The sequence below is a fragment of the Dendropsophus ebraccatus genome, chromosome 2 (assembly GCF_027789765.1).
Source record: "Dendropsophus ebraccatus isolate aDenEbr1 chromosome 2, aDenEbr1.pat, whole genome shotgun sequence".
NCBI classification, from domain to species: Eukaryota; Metazoa; Chordata; class Amphibia; order Anura; family Hylidae; genus Dendropsophus; species Dendropsophus ebraccatus.
Window position 1 is genome coordinate 198579334 of NC_091455.1, and position 20735 is coordinate 198600068.

At 42.5% G+C, this 20735-nt stretch overlaps 1 protein-coding gene across 1 annotated transcript in view; it reads right to left on the minus strand.

The window, feature by feature from the left end:
- The window catches only part of DNAJC1 (DnaJ heat shock protein family (Hsp40) member C1), a 93993-nt gene that overhangs the window by 25721 nt on the left and 47537 nt on the right, over positions 1 to 20735 (minus strand). Inside the window, exons 7-8 of the mRNA XM_069960528.1 lie at positions 15655 to 15745; positions 11616 to 11788 (exon numbers count right to left, since the gene is read on the minus strand). Of these exons, the coding sequence (XP_069816629.1) occupies positions 11616 to 11788; positions 15655 to 15745 (264 nt within the window). The remainder of the gene's footprint in view (positions 1 to 11615; positions 11789 to 15654; positions 15746 to 20735) is intronic.

Consider the following 20735-nt stretch of genomic DNA (forward strand, 5'->3'; position numbering starts at 1 on the left):
ATGAATACATAAGAATCCTGCTTTGTCGCCTGGAAACATGTGCGTCCAATATTACTGAAACATTGGGAAAAGAATTCATCTGTACAGCAGTGCAATGGAGGACACCACATGGGGAGTGGACAGCTGTCGGAGCTTCACTAGCATTCACATTCCGCATCAAATAAAAAGGGTCCAAGCTCTCCCCTCGAATCTCCATACTGAATACTAAATGGAAGTTCAGCAGTGCCAGGGCCGCCCGAAGAATAAAAATTCATATCATGTCCCTGCTACAATTATAAGAAAATAAAACACACATAATGGACACAGTTACAGGGAGGAACATGGCTGGGACAGCGATTGGAGAATCAGCAACGTTTAATCGCCATCTGTTCAGGCCTGGCTATTACCTGTGCTCGCCTTTGTCTATGTGCGGCTCTATGCAGCGGATGTATTACAGGTTCACAACAAAAACCTCTTTCAAGAAGAGTTTATTGCAATTTAAATATTGAGATTTTTTATAGATTAAAAAATAAATAAATAAATAATTGTGCCTCATTTTAAGGTCACCCTTAAAGGAAACCTATCACACTGAATATGCAGCCTGGTCTGCCAGCATTATGCTATAGAGGAGGAGGAGGTGAGTAGACTGATAATCAATATAACATGAATTTTATTATATAAAAACTCTACTTATTCTGAGATTAGGGACCAGTGAGCAGTCCTAACCAGTAAACAATGACTACTCCTGCATACAATCATACAGAAAAGGCTGTCAATCAATACCTGGGACCACCCACTGGACTCCTGAGCATAGAAATGGCAAGGATTTCAATAAAAAAAAATGGGAAAGGATGATGTAGGCTGATTATTATTATTTATCATTATTATTATTTATCATTATTATTAATTATCTAATAATAATAATTATTATAATATTTATTATTATGAAGTATTATTATAATAAAGGAGCCCCCCCCCCATCTTTCTTTTATTCCTCCTAGTCTCCATAAGGAAGGGAGGATTATCTCAGGAATTTATATTTCTATGACTACTTTGTTACCTCCTGTATATTTTGTATCAGTGTAACCAAACTGAAATGTCCCTTGAAATGCTTCATTGTTTCGCTTTTGAGAATATAAAATAAAAAAGCTTGTTGACAGAAAGATAATAAAAAGGAGCCATTACTTTCCTGATAAACCCCCCCTCTCACACACACTTTAGTGGTCACTGTAGATTCCCATAAATGTGATCAGTAACATATTTGTAAATCAACCCATTAGCTTAAATTATCTCTTATCCCTGAAAAAACATACTAAAGTCTTGGCCATTAGGTAACTTCCTTTCCTTGCAATCTGCTGTCCAATGACTGTTGTCAGGGGAAATCTGTCTGCAGTAACAGAGCAGGACAAAGTAGTGGGGTGGGGCTTAGAATGTAGTATGTGGAGAGGGGGAAAACATGAGCATGAGAGTCTGGGGTGTGCACCTGCAACCTGATGATACACACTGTTCCTAAAAGATAAATCAAGGCTTCCTGCTCATCTTTCACCACCAATTAAACTCAGGGCAGCCCTGCCTTGTGCAAGTACCAATGAAACTACTGCTGTAGGTCCACAGTGCTGCAATGTAATCTCCCCCTCCCTTTAGCTTCTTAGCAGCAACAGTCGCGGCACAATGCTTAGTGGAACCTTTTCCTTGCTTTGATCCTGCTGCTGTTTTCCCTTCCTGTTCACACGGTACCCTGTAAAACCAGAGCATCAGTAACCTCTTTTCCCTTAACACGCCATCTATACTGGTGTACTTTATAAATCATCTCCTAGTCTGTTCAGTCCAATGCACATTCTCCAGCAAATTGAGTGTGATTTTTTTTTTTTTTACCTGCTTTTTGGAGAGTTGGAATCTGTGAAAAACGTGCATGGCGATATATGTAGCTTTTACCCAACATTAGCTGTAGTATAATAGGCATTAATGATTGTTAGTGTGTAGGTGTCTGTCTTCACTTGTCTCTCTCAAGCGGCAGAAAAAAAAATACAACTTCTATAAAGCTCTGACATCTGTAGCTGTCAGGGCATGACGGGAGTTGTAGTTGCACAACAGATGGTGAGCCACAGGTCGGGATAACACTTGTCTATGAGAACAAGCACAAATGCACGTGGACCCAGAGTCAGAAATAGCATACTGTTTGGCGTGTGTGCTAACACTACAATACATGAGCCGTAACCTTGAAGGCCACCGGGCCCGGCTGCCAGTACAACAGGACATCGAGACATCTGTGTACAAGGAGCCTCGGTGCTTTATCAAGTAGTTCTCTTAAAGGAGTTCCAAGGCCACTAAATCCTTCAGATTTCAACATCTAATTCCTGTGACACACTTTGAAGGTTTTGTTCAAAGAGTATTTGATCTGGACTGTCTCACAGTTCACAATCATTAACCATTTACTCATCAGTCACCAGGAGGGGCTGAACACCAGGAAAGGTTATAAGAGGCTTTAACTTATTAGGCAGCTATTATTACAATGAAGAATGGCTCAGTCCAGTCCCGGGAACATTAACTGAGGAGGCTTTCAAAATAAATCACGAGAGAGGCTTCGTTACACTATAAAAACTAGGCCACGGAAGAGTTGCATAGCATTGGGAGGGTGTCATGAAAGGTAAGGGTGTGAACCTGATGTCAATGTCATATAAAAAGCGAGTGCCCTTTAACAGTGTTTGTTTCAATGGTTGGGGGTGCCTTACGTATAAACACCAGCAGCAGCAGTGCTATCTTTTTCAATAACTTGTACCAGTACAGCAATGCAAGAACGAGAAGAAAACAAGAGGTCGCAGTGCTCAACCCCTTTAAACCACTAATCATGGGGGGCGCTGAAAGTCGGACCCCTGCTGATCTAATATTGATGGCCTATCCTGAGTGCTCCGAGATAGGAGGCGTATATGGAGTCTCTCTAAGGCATTTTTGACAATTGGCTTTAATAACTAAACCACAATGGATCACTAATAAGAAGACAGAACATGTTGTGTAACACAAGTCATTGCAACTTAACTATTTCACTGTAACACACCCAAACTTTACTATATATACACACAACATTGTGGATATATAATGAAATTAGAGATGGAAAAGTGGCCTCTATTATGTGTTACTGAGTTTCGGGTTGGTCACACACAGTCAATTATTGGATGAACTCTCCAAGGTGACTAATATGTATTGTTGGCTCCCGATCCTCCCAAGGTGGTAAATATTGGAGGAAGACCTTTAACACTAGCAGAGTATGCATGTGTATGGTGGAATCAGCATTTGAATGGGTACTGTCATTACAAAAACTTTTGGTATGTCAGAGAGACATCAAAAGTTTTTATTGGTCAAGGTCTGAGTAGTCAGAACAAGTCGGGAAAAGTCTGTTTAACGACTTTACTCCCGGCTCCATGTGACCTAGATCGACTTTCAATGCATGTCTATGGGGTCTGTACAGGCCACAGACAGAAAGGGGGAGAAGAGGGTAACGCATTGCAGTTGTTGCTGTTGTGCGCTCATTCTGCTGATTGTTCAGGGTCCGACCCCTCAAACCCTGATCAGAAGAACTTTTGACATGTCAGAAATTTATTTATTTTACTGACAGGTAATCTTTAAAGGGGTTATCCAGCAAAAATCTTTTACTTTCAAATAAACTAGTTTCAGGAAGGTATATAGATTAGTTATTTACTTCTGTGTCAGACTGAAAAGAAAAACAACATTTCCTGCGGGACATACGGCAGCTGATAAGTATGAGAAGATTTCAAATTTTTAAATAGAAGTAAATTACGAATCTATATAGCTTTCTGACACCAGTTGATCTGAACATGTGGCAGAAACACTGCAGGGGTTATGCACAGAATTTCCATAGTATTTACAGTACCAAAAAGTAGATGTGGTTTTGTAAATCTCAACCAAGTGAGGCAAAATTGGAGATAGCAGTGTCGGATTCCTCCTAAGTCAGGAAGATGACAGACGTGCAAGATGAAAGTATAACTGCAAGATCAGACTACACAGGGTTTGTTTGTAGTCTGTTGCTATAGAAACACACAGATTCTATATTAAGGCCATTTCACTTTTCCATGCATTGTTAGAGGTAAGGAAATTGGCTGCTTGAAGAGAAAATCCCCCATTATGATTAATAATACAAAACTATGTAAAGAATATGCATTACCAGAAAGTTTTTGACTTCACTAAAAGACTTTATTCATGAAAATAAAGTGTTTTAAAAACCACTTGTAGCAAGCGGACTATTATCGAGAGACCTGACGAATGATCTAATGCACGTCGTCCTGTCTGAACAGGAGCCGACACGTCCAACAGGTAAATATCCCTTCATAGAACGTTACGTGGATTTACAACTTCTATATAAACAGCAATACAGAAAATAAAATTTAATTACGCAATGAAAAAAAAAAGTGAACCTTCAAAAGAGGACATGGAGGAATTCGGAATAATCAGATAGTGATTGATGGAAGACAGAGGACTGCTTGTATACGGTAAAGACGATGCTGGAAGATCAAGGGAACAATTGGTAATGTGAGCTTGACAAAAGAGCTAATCTTCTGAAAATAGGGAAAAAGAAGAGCAGGTTAGGGGGGTCACTACAATGCCGAAATTAAAGGAAGATGAGTGATATGCAAAAGGCCCCTTGTTTAAACTCCTTCTAGGAATGAAAATAATGAAGCTAGACATTGGAAATCACTGCGAGACCCCAAACACAGATGAAAGGGTACAATAAACTAGAGCAATTCTAGCTTGTTATTTCCTATTTGAACTTTTTTTTTAAAATTTTTAAAAAAGTTTATGTATTCACAAAACTAATACAACTAGAGAAGTTTTACTATCACAAAAAAACCTGATAGGTCACAGAGATCTCAAAAGTTTTAATTGGTCCAGGTCTGGGTGTTTAATAAATGCTAGGTAGAGCTAAGAGAATTTAATAGTATGCAATAAGCTCTAGAGCTCCTCCTAGTGGCTCCTTTTAGTTTTTATTTTATTTAGATGCATGCAGGGGGTTTGGAGCTTTGTATAAAAAACAAAATTATATACTCTAACTATAAAAGTAAAATAGGAAATTGATCAGTGCAGAATTTAGCATAAAAAACCATAATAATAAAAAAGTGGAGATTGACTTTAAGAGCAATTCTATGATAGCTACAACTGTACAGAGTCTCCGATTTCAGAGTGGAAGCAAAGATTAAGTAGCACAAGTCATAAAAAACATAGCAGGGAACAAAAAAAAAAAAAAAAACTGAATTGGCATGGTAACCTGTCCTGCCATAAAACGGGATGAGCTCATGGTTAAAGTGATCCGTGCAATTAAGGAACCAAGCTCTTCCCTAAGGGAATAATAGAAATGTCTCAGCATAAGCCTTAATACGGCGATCAGCGCAGACGTGTCCCTCAACTCCCCTTCATGACACAGAGGCGTGTAGTCAGGATTAAAAGTAGCAGGTTATTAAATCTGAGGAAAGTTTGTGGTGTCTGAATAAATCAGGATCCCCCTTCCCTCCCCAATTACTATGACTTGACAAATTCACAGGAAAACCAGAAGTCTCTCTCAAAGACAGTAAAATACAGGTGACAGGGCCGTCCATTAAGTACAATCTGCACCACTGGCTTACTAGTTACATCCCATCTACTTTTCTTCATGTTTAATTTTAAGGCTATGAACGCTTCTGTGTTTCAATTCTTGTTTTTGACCTATTGTGGGGGGGGGGGGGGGGGGAACATTTTCTCTATAAATCTATTAAAAATTGTGCTGACTTTGGCTTCCACAGCTTGTGCGCTCTATTTTCTCTGTACACAGTCCGAGTGATTCTCCACTACAGACTGCATTGTCTCTACTCTCTACCTGGAGCTGTCCCCCAGGGTTTCTTTTCCAGGTCTACTAGCTGAGCTAACCCCCCTACCACCTGCATGCTGTTGCTAACAGTGTGAGAGCAAAAACCCCATCTAACTGAATGGTAGAAGGCATGTAATGAAGACTATTTAAAAAGTTGTTTCTTTTTGACTTCAGAGAAAAACAAAAAACGTCCACTGCTTTTAAGGGTATGTTCACACTAAGTAAATCAGACGGAATTCCGCAGCAATACAGTCTGTCTCGGTGTGTTAATGGGAAGCCTTGTGTGCCTCCGCTCTGCTGCGGAATTCCGCCTGATTTAACAGTGTGAACATACCCTTAAGGGTGCCTTCGCACGTACCATATCGCTGTGGGTTTCTCGCACATGAATCCACAGCGATACTGATTGCTATCAAGTCAATGTATGTGTATTCTCACTGCGTGTTTGGTGCGATTTTTACATGCGAATTTTGATTTTCATATGATTTTCACAGGAGAGTTCAACACCCCCAAAAACGCAGCTACTTTCATGTGAGTTTAATGCGAGTGTTGTGCGAGAAATAAGCAGCGATACAGTACGTGTGAAGGCACCCTGAAGCAGCAGAATTTTTCTTCTTGCCCATATCATGCAAACTCACCTTCACTGGTACAGTGCCATCTGTTTCATCCCAGCACAGCTGCATTAATAAATTACATTACTGTAGCTGTATCATGTGACCAGTAGTCAGACCACCAGAAAATGACATGGCTAGGTGTCTAAGCTAATGGTCTGTCCTGGGTCAGCTGACTTTCCATGAACTATAGGATGACATCACCACCTATCAGATCCCTTCTGGCAGCTTAAAGAGCCCTCCTCCTTACCCACATATGCCCGTATACCCACTCCTGTATGCTGCTACTATCAGGATATATAGTAACTATATACCTCCCCCAAAGCTGTGTTTAAACACTGCATTTTGCTGCACTTCTGACGTAACTTTACTGAAATTGCAGAAAAATTGTGCTATTTTAATGCGCCTGCACAAATTAATATAAAATTGCAGTTGTCCGAAATTTTGTAAATCACAACAAAAACATGCCCAGAATACGGAAAAACACTACAAAAATGGAGTAAAAAACTTGTAGAGCCTGGAAACTTCAAATATTTCTAAAACAAGAACCTAATGTGTGATTATACGTCATCACTTTTGCTTTATGGAAATGTTTTTTTTTTTTTTTTTTACAACACACATTGAGTCCAGCCAGGTGATTAATGGATCTATTTAAAAAAATCATTTCAGTGGGGAAATAGAAATCACTATGGCTGATACATCAAATAAAACATATGCACAAGGCCCTTTAGAATATTCTCTAATAGTTTATGTTGCACTAGATCAGCAAGAAAATTTAAAGGGGTACTAAGGGTGGGAAAAAAATTTAAATCAAGTAGTGTTAAAGTTTTACAGATAAATTGCTTGTATTAAAAATGTCAAGTCTCCCAGTACTTATCAGCTGCTGTATGTCCTGCAGGAAGTGGTGTATTCTTTCCAGCCGGACCCAGTGCTCTCTGCTGCCACCTCCATCCATGTCAGGAACTGTCCAGAGAAGAAGTAGTTCTCTGTGGATATTTGCTGGTGCTCTGGACAGTCCCTGACACGGACAGAGGTGGCAGCAGAGAGCGCACTGTGTCAGGGTATGTACACACTAAGGAAAAGGTGAGGAATTGAAGAGGAATCCGCTCTTATTTCAGCTTGAAATTCCTCCCGTAAAATTTGAACAGAGCGATCTCCCCATGGTAGATGAGCTCTTAGGGGGGGATTTATCAAAGGGTGTAAAATTTAGACTGGTGCAAACTGCCCACAGCAACCATTCACAGCTCAGCCTTCCTTTGAGCACTGCCTAAAGCTGAACTGTGATTGGTTGCTGTGGGTAGTTTGCACCAGTCTAAATTTTACACCCTTTGATAAATCTCCCCCTTAGTGTTGATTATAAGAACGGTTATTTGGTAACAGGAAAACAGGCAAGGTGAGAGATAAAAGCGCGTCGGGTAATGTGACAGGACGGTCCCCAGTCCAGAGATGTCAGACAGGAAACAGACGGCACTAGTTACATCCTGCGAGGTTACACATAAGCTACTGCAAGCATCTCCAATGTCATCCACTGTATATGCAGACGGCAGCCTACAGGTGACCAGCCCTGACACACGGCTATAGTCACACCTAGATGTTTATGAAGTGAATGGATTACCGGCGGTAACCAAATCCCCTCTGAAAGGTTTCAGCCAACTCTCATAACCTGTATCAGCTTGTATAAAATCAGATGGTGTGCCCCTTTAATTTACAACAGCATCGAAGACATTGTCTCCTGGAAGACTATATATACTTTGTGTGACTTCCCAGTTCTATTACTAGGCTGCTGAGCAATTCCATACACAGAAGTAGATGAGAGAATCGCTTTATGAAAGGCGACCATACGTATGCATGTGTGTGTCAAATAAAACCTTACCCGTCATGTCAGTAAGGTGTATGGAGACTTTCCTAGTATAAGCTTGAAAGCTGAACCACAATGTGAATAAAGCCTTTACCTTTACACATGACTTATTTCAACCAAAAAGCAAATGTGATGACAAAATCATAAAAGTAAATGTTGAAAAAGTAGGATACTAAATAAAAATATTATTAATCATTATTATAATTATTTATTTATTATTATTATTAAATAATAAAATTATAATAACATAATAACAATGATAATAAGATTATAATAAAATGATTAAAATAATTATAATAAATTAAAAATAAATTAAAATAATTAATAAAATAATATTAGTAATAATAATATTAGTCATAATAAATTATATATATTATTTTTTATTTTTTTTAAACACTGTCCCATAAAGATTCTGTATTCTTTTTCAGTTCTTTTCAATCAGACATGGTGCCCTCTGCTGCCACCTCTGCCCATGTTGGAAACTGTCCAGTTTTTTCTTTGGGGATTTGCTACAGCTCTGTACAGTTCCAGACACAGACAGAGGTGGCAGCAGAGAGCACTGGAAAGAACTACATGACTTCCCCAGGGGTACACAACAACTGATAAGTATAGAAAGACTTTATTAGAGGTTTTTCCCCCCCCCTAAGTTTTCTTTAAAAATTTTTAACACCAATTATTTTTAAAATATTATTTTATCAATGGAGTACCCCTTATCAACAGGGCAATATGCCTTTTAGGGCAGAGAACGGATATAGAAAATTGGCTCTTTAAGAAGAGGCTGTCATGGTCAGAGAAGTGGTGAAGACGGCAATATTGATCAATCATGTTTAAATATACATGCGATGCACTGGTGGGATCCAACGCATCTGAACACTCAGCATTTGACTCCCTGCATCTGGAGAACTTGGATGTTTCCCTAGGGCTGCCAGGAAAACATGAATACAGACTATGGGCCGTATAACACTGGCCGATTCTCGTTCAAACAATCGTTAGGTTGTTCGGATTTAAACGATAATTTTGTGTAATAGCAGGCAACGATTAACTGACCAACGAGAAATCGGGTTGGATAGAATATGGACCTATTTTTATCGTTGATCGTTCACAAATCATTTGAACATCGTTTGGATTAATAACACATCGTCCAGTCGTTCTCTGGTCTATCAGCCAGGAAAGGACAAATGCAAAAACGGCCATAAGTAACGATCATCGTCCTGTGTAATAGGGTGAACGGAACGATTTAAGATAGTTTGTCATAGCAGTCGTTTGAGATCGTTAATCACAGAAAAATCGTTCTATGTAATACCACCCTATGGCCATATGTAAGTTTTCCAGGACTCCCTAAGGTGGCATCCAACTCTTAACCCTTTGAGGACCAGGCCCAAAATGACCCAGTGGACCGCGCAAATTTTGATCTTAGTGTTTCCGTTTTTCCCTCCTCCCCTTCTAAGAGCTCCAGCACTTTCAGTTTTTTATCTACAGGCCATGTAAGGGCTTATTTGTTACAGGAATAGTTGTACTTTGTAATGGCGTCATTCATTTTACCATAACATGTATGATGGAATTCCAAATATAATATTTATGAAGATATAAATTGGTGAAATCGCAAAAAAGAATGCAATATGGTAACGTTTGGGGGGTTCCTGTGTCTACGTAATGCACTATATGGTAAAAGAGACATGATACCATTACTCTATAGGTCAGTACGAACACAACCATATGCAGGTTACACAGATTCTCTAATGTTATATATATTTTTTTAAATGAAATCCTTTTTTTTGGCAATTAATTATAAATAAAATGGGACTATTGTGACGCTTATAAAGGTTTTATTTTTTCACCTACGGGGCTGTATGGGGTGTCATTTTTTCCGCCATGATCTCTAGTTTTTATTAATACCATATTTGTGAAGATCGGACGTTTTGATCACTTTTTATTAATTTTTTTATATATATAATGTAACATAAAATCGGTAATCCGCGCACTTTTTCCCCTCTTTTCGTGTACGCCGTTTACCGGTCACAATGACGCTTGTTATATTTTAATAGATCGGACAATTACGCACGCTACGGTATATTATATGTTTATCTATTTATTTATTTTTATATGTTTTATTTATATAATGGGAAAGGGGGGTGATTTAGACTTTTATTGGGGGAGGGGTTTTGGGGTAGTGTGTTAGTGTTTTTAACTTTTTTTTTTTTACACATTTGAAGTCCCTTTGGGGGACTTGTACATACAGTACTTGGATTTTTACACTGATGAATGCTATGCCATAGGCATAGCATTGATCAGTGTTATCGGCGCTCTGCTCATTGAGCCTGCCTGTGCAGGCTCAGTGACCAGAGCGCCGATCGGACCGCACGGAGGCAGGTGAGAGAGCTCCGGCGGCCCGTTTTACCGATCGGGACCCCCGCAGTCACACTGCGGGGGTCCCGATCGGTAAGTGACAGGGGATTCCCCCTGTCACTCACACTTAAACGCCCCTGTCATTAAGGAGTTAATGACACGCGGCAGCGCGATCGCTGCAGCGTGTCATTGCCGGTGAGGTCCCGGCTGCTGATTGCAGCCGGCCCCCACCTGCTATGAAGCGCGCTCCGCTCCGGAGCACGCTTCATAGCGTGAGAAACACCCAGGGCGTACAGTTACGCCCTAGGTCGTCTGGGGACAGACTTCCATGGCGTAACTATACGCCCTGGGTCGTCTAAGGGTTAAAATGCTGAGCTTTAAGGTAACACTTCCAAAAATGAAAAGTACGGCACGTCCGCTCAACACTAGTAAACGGTCATTGAAAAGATGCTATAGGATTTCCATTTAATGGGGGATGCATGTATTTACTAAAACAGAGCAAAGTCTTTAAATATATGTTTAAAGGGGTTGTGGCCTTACATGTGTTTTGTGCATTATATATTCTATATACCATTTCAATCTGTATATCATGTATGTATCATGTAGTGACCAACACACAGACACACTGCAGGAGAGCAGGCTCATCCTCTATGGAGGGATTATCCAGGATTAGAAAAAGCACAGATACTTACTTGTAAAAACAGCGCCACCCCTGTCCTCAGGTTGTGTTTGGTATTGCAACTCAACTCCATTCACTTCAATGGAACTAAGCTGCAAAACTCACGCCCAAACGGAGGACAGGAAAGGCGCTGTTTCTGGAAGCCATAATTTTCTATGTCGAAAACCCTCTTTGAAGTGTGCAAACATTTATAGGAGCTGTATGGGCTATACTGATTATATTCCATAATACACCCCAGATATACAGAACAGCCACAGATCTACTTTGCTAACAAAAGCTTTTTCCACGTACCTTCTTTTTCTGTGTTTTATTCCGATTATCCAACCAGTCGTCCATTTGATCCTCAATGTCCTCGATGCTGACGCCCTGATCATATGACGGGATGTAAGCACCAAAATTAGAGTCGGTAGCTGAATAGACAGGAAATTCTGATTTCGGCTTTTTCACTTTTGGCTTCTTCTCCTCTGCAAACATAAAGCAAATGAAAGAAATCAATCACATGGCTTCTATTTAAAGCGCCTGTTCACCTCTATCTAAGGTTCAGGGATAGTTCAAATCTGTGTCTTTAATTACAGAGTCGCTACATACATCACATGACAGACACTACAGTAACGTACAATGGTGTCGGTGCAATACCAGACACTGGCCATGAACAAAAGTGGAACCATTCCTAGAAAGAAAAGAAAAGTAGAACCTTATTTTTCTTACCTTGTCAGTCGGAGGAGCTGAAAATGTGTGATATGTGAACACTTAGAGGGGTATTCTATCTGTAGTGTAAAAATTAAAGGAGAACTCTGGGGAAATATAAAAATTTCAGGCAGGGATGCTTACCCATCCCTGTGCCCTGGCAGCGCCACCACTCATGGACCCATCCCCGCCGGTCTCTTGATTCTCCTGGCCTCATGCACCGCCATGTCCCGGCAGGAACTCCCCGCTCAGCCAGTCAGTGACTGCAGAGGTGTCCCGTCTCAGGCACAGCATTTCTGTGCTGGGACATTGTGTCACAGGGCCAGGAGCTGCAGGACGCTGGCTGGGGTCACTGAGCGGTGACGCTGGGCTGTGGAGCACAGGGACAGGTAAGCTTGGCTTCATTATTATGTGCCCCCACCCGACCCTGCCGGCCCAGACTTTTTACATTTCCCTGGAGTTCTCCTTTAATATGCTGCTGCACTGGGAAAAGGAATTTAAAAAAAAAAAAAATACTTATCAAGCCCTGGTCCCCCTGCAGCTTCCATTCACCCGTGCCCGGTCTCCTGATCCATCTCTCTTCATCCTGCTTTAAAGAAAAGCTGAACCTGCCGATCGCTGGCAGGAAGAGGAGACAAGATCAGGAGATCAGTGAATCGCGCTCCTCCTCCCCCACCCCCACCCCCCAAGCTTATTTTTTACACTGGGGACTGAATACCCCTCTAAAGCACAATGGCTCTCTTACCAATAAGATTTTGATTTCCGCTTTTACAGCAAGCCATTTTATGGCCAGTCAGTATCTTTAAGTAACGGACCCCTTTGATCAGCATTTTATAGCATGAAATATGGTTATGGCAGAACCTTTAATATTACAAGACCACGTCCACTGGGCATTCTTGCGGGCAACGCTGGGGCAGGTTGGCCTGGGGGAGGAGATGCTGGGCAAAATTATGGCTCTGTATAATGGCCCCACAGCTAGGGTTAAAGTCAATGGCCTCTTATCGACTCCTTTGTCGATCGCAAATGGGACTCGACAGGGCTGCCCGCTGTCCCCGCTGCTCTATGTTTTAGCCATGGAACATTTGGCGGTGGCCTTGCGGGCATCTCCGGACATTTCGGGTATCCGTCTGGGAGGCTCTCATTATAAGGCGGCGCTCTATGCGGACGACCTGTTACTCTATGTATCCGATCCAGCTGTGTCCATTCCTGCGGTCCTCAGAGAATTTGATCTGTATGGCCAAGTTAGCAACTTCAAGGTGAATTATTCAAAGACCGAAGCCTTAAATGTCTCCCTCCCGGCTACCCTGGTGCGTCAACTACGCTACTCAGTCTCCTTTAAGTGGCAATCTCGAGCCCTCAAGTACCTAGGGGTGTGGGTCCCCACGGACCTGACTTCCTTATTCTCTCTCAATTTCCCCCCCCTGTTGGCCCGTACGAAAACAGACTTATCAAACTATAACCGTGCCTGCCTCTCCTGGTTTGGTAGGATTAATGTCCTTAAGATGGATGTCCTCCCTAGATTCCTGTATCTTTTTCAGGCCCTACCGGTTTGCATCCCGAGCATTTTTCTGAAACAATTACAAACCCTCTTTCGCAGGTTTGTCTGGGGCTCAGTGCGCCCGCGCATTAAGTACAAAACGCTTACGCGGACTAAACAGAACGGCGGAGCCGGCCTCCCCGATTTTTCCTTGTATAGCAAGGCCTGTATATTGCTGCGCCTAGTTGACTGGTTTCATAGAGCTTCTGATAAACAGTGGGTTGCGGTTGAAGGGGCGCTGTCCCCTGTACCTCTTCGGTCCTTGCCCTGGATATTCCCTGTACATCGCCCTCCGCTGGCTTCTTTTCCCCCGATTACTAGATACTTTTTACAGGCTTGGGACCGGCTCCTCCCACTTTACAACCTCTCACGCCGCCCGGGGCTTATGAGCCCCCTATTTGGAGACCCGGCCTTCCCACCGGCCTGTGACCGACCCACCTTTTTGCTTTGGTCGGCCTCGGAGGGCGCCAGGATCAGCCAGGTTCTGGGGTCAGCAGCTGTGATCCAGCCATTAGAGGAGTTACAGGATCTCTGCCCGGGGAGGAAGCTGCCCTGGTTGGAGTACGAACAGTTAAAGGCATATTTGGCCCGACACTTTCCGGGAGGCATTCGTATCACTGAACAAACTGAGCTAGAATCTCTGCTCCTGCAACAGTCACCTCCGGAGAGAGCCATCTCCCAATTATATCGCCTCCTACTGGCTAAAGATGCAGACCAGGTCCTGCCTTACATCTCGGCCTGGGAACGGGAACTCGGTGTTACACTCTCTGAGCCAGACCTGATGAAAGTATTCACTCTCACGCATAAATGGCCTTTGGCCTGCCATGCTCAGGAGAAGAATTTTAAAATTCTAACGCGATGGTACCGATGCCCCTCTCTGCTCCATAAGGTATACCCAAACGTTCCTGATACGTGCTGGCGCTGCATGACTGCTGTGGGATCTATGCTTCATATTTGGTGGGATTGCCCCACGCTGCGACCCTTTTGGGAAGCGGTCTTCGAGATCTATAATGTAGTTACAGATAAGGATGTGGCCCCCTCTCCTGCCTTGGCCTTGCTTTCCCTGGTGCCTGGCCCCTCCTCTGCTGCCAAGAAGGGTTTGCTGCGCCACTTTCTGACGGCGGCTAGAACTGTCATCCCTAGACACTGGAAGTCCACGGTAGCACCTTCCGTTGCTGAGTGGGTTCTCGAGATGGACTTTATTTACCGAATGGAGTCTTTGACAGCGGAGGAGCAGGGCCGCAGCAAGAAGGTGGAGCGTACCTGGCTCCCATGGCTCACTTTTAAGGCAGACGCCTCTCTGGCACGATGGCTGGCGTAGCAGCCCTCTTTTGGCAATCTATATGTACTCCTGACACTCTGGGGGGAGTTTAGGCGGGGGTTCCTCCCCGCTCCTCCCTTCCCCATCCCCCCCGCCCTCCCTTCTTTCCCCTCTTTTCTTTCTCTTTTCTTTCTTTCTTGTTCTTTCTTCACTTCCTATATATTTTTCTTTTTTTTCTATCTCTGTGTTCTTGCAAATATATTTGCCTGTTATTGTTATAGCTTATGTATCTCTATTAGGTCACTAGGTGACCCTTCACACTAGCATCTGTTTCGCTACGTTTCGGCGACATTTCTTTGCCTATGCTGTTTGTTGGAGGACTTGTTACCTCCTGACTGCCTCTTTATGGGGAACGTACAAGCCTAGCTACCTGGCTTCTCCTTGCACTTTGTCTATTTTACTTATTTGTTCATTCTCTCCTTACTTATTTATAGGCTGATATCTTCTCTGTGCAGGAGTATCCTATCTCCTCTTTGCTTGTTCTGTTGTGAAAAACTGTCAATAAATCTTGATTTACAAAAAAAAAAAAATATTACAAGACCATAAATTATAATCCCTATATAACATCCTGATCTGGAGTAGTAGTGACAGGTCCTGTAAGGGCAGCATCTGCATGGGATATGACCACACATGGCAAACAGTCCCAGCTGATAAAAACACATCTCCTCCTTTAACTCTTCACTTCCCAGTGCAGTTCTGCCCCATCTCCTGTGTAACATCAGGGGGAGCACAGACCCCCCCCCCCCCCATCATGACGCCAATAGAGACAACATGGGCCAACTTACTGATCAAGGATTCCAGCTCCGCCTGGGCTTCGGCTTCTTCTTTTTCCTTCATTTTCTTCTCGTTGTATTCTGTGTAGAACTGCTTTGCATCCTGTGTAATTGTGAATTAAGAGAATATCAGATACAGCCGCCACTAAGACGTTGGTTATAAATCATCCCCACTTCCATTAACACCAGAAAAAACAAATCGATAGGTTTTGTGATCAGAGAAAACTAACATTCGGTTGTCGACAACGCACCTTTACCGACATGCTGCAAGGCTGAACTCCCCATCTAGTTCACCTAAACCAGACAATAGATTATTACTGCAGTGATACGGTATAGAATATAGGGATAATAAGGTGTAGATGAAATACCCCGAATACTACGCCTCAACAGCATTTAGAGACATGCTTTACAGAAGCTGGAAAAAAAGGGAAATTTTGGCAGCACATCTATGACTCTGTTCACACTGCAGGTTGCACACTGCTTGTGGCTTAAGTACAGACAAAAAAACAAAAGGTGCAGCAGCAACCCACAGGTGCAAGGGCCTACCGTATATACTTCTCCCAGCGTACATACAGTAGACACCTGCTCTGTAGATATTAAAAATTATAATATAAATTTTTTTATTTTTTATTTTTTTAGAAAATTGAGGATCTTAGCAAACTATTTGATCAAACAGAGTGTACCATGTCTCCACGTTAAGGCGTCCTCAGAGACATGGTCCCATTTTCCCACTAGCAATGGCCTCTCCTGGGCTGAATAAGCCTACAACTGGGCAGATAGGAGCCAATTGATCTCTTTTATAGCCTTGGGACATGGGTGGAGTGCAGGCCAACAGGAGGTAGCCACACGCCCCACAGTAGCCACACCCCCCACATTCAACAGGAAAAGAAGGGAAATTTTGCACGCTGCTTGTGCCTTAAGTACAGACAAAAAACAAAGTGCAACAGCATGGTAAGCCCTTACACCTGTGGGTTGCTGTTGCACCTTTTGTTTTTTTCTTTACTTAAAGGGGTTGTCCAGGGAAAAAATATTTTCTTTCAAATCAACTGGTGTCAGAAAGTTATATAGATTTGTAATTTACTTCTATTTAAAAATCTCGAGTCTTCCCATAGTTATAAAGTGTTGTATGTCCTGCAGGAAGTGTTATTTATATTCAGAAACAGTGCTCTCTGCTGACATCTCTGGCTGAGTCAGGAACTGTCCAGAGCAGGAGAGGTTTTCTATGGGAATCTGCTGCTGCTCTGGACAGTTCCTGACTCTGCCAGAGATGTCAGCAGAGAGCACCGTTTCTGAATATAAATAACACTTCCTGCAGGACATACAACACTTTATAACTATGGGAAGACTCGAGATTTTTAAATAGAAGTAAATTACAAACCTATATAACTTTCTGACACCAGTTGATTTGAAAGAAAATATTTTTCACTGGGCAACCCCTTTAAGCCACAAGCAGCGTGCAATCTGCAGTGTGAACAGAGTCATAGATGTCATAGATAAATTATATTATTAAACTTTTAATATCTACAGAGCAGGTGTTTACCGTGTGTACGCTGGGAGAAGTATATACGGTAAGCCCTTACACCTGTGGGTTGCTGTTGCACCTTTTGTTTTTTGTCTTTACAGCAGCTACTTGGGCATAGGTAACATGGCTGGGTGAATCCATGCGACTTCTATGGGCAAGATTTCTAGGCATGCTTTGTGACCTCTGCAGATGTCATTGCACAGGGGGAAGATGAGCTGTCACCATCATCCATCATGAATGGCCTGATAGTATCTTATCTATACATTTGCTTTACCCTTCATTATAATCCTGCATGTAATAATAAGAAGGAGACCATTGAAAGGTTCTCTACAGAACAAAAAGTGGCAGCTTATTATTGGGCTTAGTGGCCAGAGTGAAAACACTGGATTTTATAACATAAAACTACAAATATACATGCCTTTGCTGCCAATGGGATCCCGGCTGGAGCGTATACACATAAAATACGCTCCGGCCGGGACCTCACGCGGTGACGCAAACAACTGACATGTCAGTTTTCTGAGGCCGCTTTTCATTAAATAGCGGCTGCAGAAAAACTGTCGGTGCACACTATTGAGCGAGCAGATCCAGCCACTCGCTCCATAGCGTGTAGTGGGGAGTTCTGATGCGCCCGCATTAGAACTCTACGGCTGCAAAGATCATACGGCCCATACTGCAGTACCGGCATAGATGATCTTTTCAGAGACCGGCCGGGTCACAGAACGTCCAGTCTCTTACATAATGTGAACATAGCCTAATAGTAAAAAAGAAGTTTTGGATTGGTTGGGGTCTCACTGCTGAAATGTGTGACTATCACAAACCAGCTGCCTTTCCTACAGGCCGCATGTCCTCGGCACAACCCGTGAATCTCCGGCAGTAGGGGCGAAAATATTTTTCCAGCGCACAACCTGGAAAACAGCTGGTGTCTCCTCGGCTTCCTAAGATGCAGGGGCCCAGCGTGTGCAGATCCTGAGTTACGGCGAGTATTACAGCCCAGAGATATAGGCTCAGCATGCTTGGTATGTCGGCAATAAAAGTAAGGGTCACAAGGACAAGAGGTGGTCATCGCATTCTTACACAACCTGGCCGAGGCAGGGGCTTACTGTAAGGAAACCTCTACTAGTCATCTTACTGCACACACATCTAATGCTTGAAAAAGAAAGCATATAATCTGAAAATGTGTTTGGCGACATACACTAAACAGGCTGCAGAAAAGTTTACAGATTTTTAGCCAAATTGTTAAACAAAAAAAAAAAAAAAAAAATTTTTTTTGGTCTCTAAACTTTCCAGGAGTCATATAATTTTATTTTTACACTTTGATCGCAACATGCAAAGGGTTACATGTTAGAGATCAAAGTCATATACTCTCCCACTTGTTATCTGGCAGCCAGGATGTCCATATGATCAGGGGACTATAGTACTATGCAGTAGATGCTCGGAGGACCCCCCTATGTACCATGTTACGAGTAGAGAAGGGCGACCCTCAAAGACTCTGTTTCATCCAAACCCTCTGCTCTTGATCATCGGTGGCTGTAATTGATGGATGCAGCCCTAGGGAGTCCTGGAAAACATGGATACAGCATATGGCCTATGGCTATATCCATGTTTTCCAGGCACCCAAGTGCTTGAGGTTCGCTCATCTGTAAACACAAATCGGTGCAACTGCATAGTAATACAGCCTCTTAACGTTTTAGTATAATTTAAACTTTTGACAATTCTAGTATTCAGAGATTATACTAACCCTTCTCACACTCCGACCGCCATGCTGTGCTGCACTTCTTGTGTCTGTGTCATACAAGGACCTTCCCACTCACCGCTGCCGCCACTGACTGGGTTAGTATGAAGGTCCTTGTGGGATTACACAGATGGCAGCAGAGGGTGGAAGAGCCAAAGGGTTTAGTACTAGTTTTATAACTATTTAACTGCACCCAGAGCACATTTAGTTTAAAGCGTAACTGTCATTTTTCTTTTTTTTTTTTATTGCAGAAATCAGTAGTATAAGCGATTTTAAGAAACTCTGTAATAGGTTTTATCAGCCAAAAAAGCCTCCTTCTGTACTCAAGAAGCAATCTCCCAGCCTCCCCCCCCTGACTTCTTATCTGTGCATTATCAGGCAAACACGTCTTCATTACAGAGAAGCCAGTGAAGACGGGCTCTGCTCTCTCCATTGTAAGCCTATGAAGGGGGGAGGGGCTGATGGAGATGAGGGAGCAGGAAGAGGTGACATGAAGGTCAGCTGTTTGTAGACTCTCTGGGCACCTAAACCGCAGGATTCTGGGGTCAGAAAGGTCAGTGCTTATCTGTGAACTTACTGAGAGAAGATTGCAGGGTGTTGGGCTTTGCAGGACTGCTCCGTGCTCAGTCACTCCTAACAGCCCCTCCCCTCTCCATAGCCACATAATGGAGACAGAAATCCTGCAGCTTCTGATGTGAGGGGGGAGGCTGGGAGATTGCTTTTTCAGTCCAGAAGGAAACTCTTTTAGTACATAAAACCTATTACAGAGTTTCTTAAAATCGCTTGAACTGTTGATATTTAATGTTTTCAAAAAAATGGCCCTGAAATGACAGTTACGCTTTAAAAAAAAAAAAAAAAAAAAAAAAAAATCTCCATAATGTCCCTTTATTGAACTGAAAGTATCCTACTACCTAACATACAGTAAGAATGTGATGTGCATTGGGCTGAAGGCTGGGTTTACAAGTGTAGCAAAGACCTGTAGCAAAGACTTTAAAGAGGTACTCCGGGCTGGGGTTATTTTGTATGGCCGGGGAAGGGGTGGAAATAGAGGCCACTAGTCACTTACCTCCCCGGTTCCAGCACCTCGTTCTCCCGTCCCGCTGCCTGGTCTGAGCTGCGGCTTGAGACGTCACCTCTCCAGGCAGCTGAGCAACTAAGTGGTTGAAGCAGAGTCCTGCCTCGTCACATCACGTCTCAAGCAGCAGCTCAGACCAGGAAGCGGCAGCGGGACGGGAGAACGGGGCGACATCTAGAGGCCATGTACATAATTAGAGGTGAAACTGGGAGAAGTTTCCCAGGAATGGATTCAGCTTTTTCCAACATCCTGGGAGGAGCGGCAGGGAGTGGAGAAGCGCTGACAGGCCAGCGGCTTGATGAGCGGAGCGCAGATCAAACAAAGTACTTTGTTTCATTTAGATGAGCGATTCACTCATCTCTCTATATAATGTTGATTTAAACATACAAAACTTAAAATAAAGTATATTGCAAAACTGCTTGCGATTACAACCCCTGGTGATTTCTTTTTTAAGCAACAGTGTGACTTTAATGTATATGTTTCACACTCTTGATGATGATAAAAATGTATATGTTAAATATGGATGCTAAAAGCGGATTCTGCTGTCTACCACAAATCTGCTTCCCACTAAAAACAGTTTGCAACATGATTGTGGCTGGGTTCACATTTTTTTTCATCCGTTTTTTAAAGGAATTGAAAAGCGGATGCATAAGTTTTGATCCGTTTTACCATCGACAATAAAAAAAAAACAAAAAAAAAAACAAAACACAAAAGCCTCCTTTTTTAACGTACACAAAAATGTGGTGTACTACTTTTCTTGTACG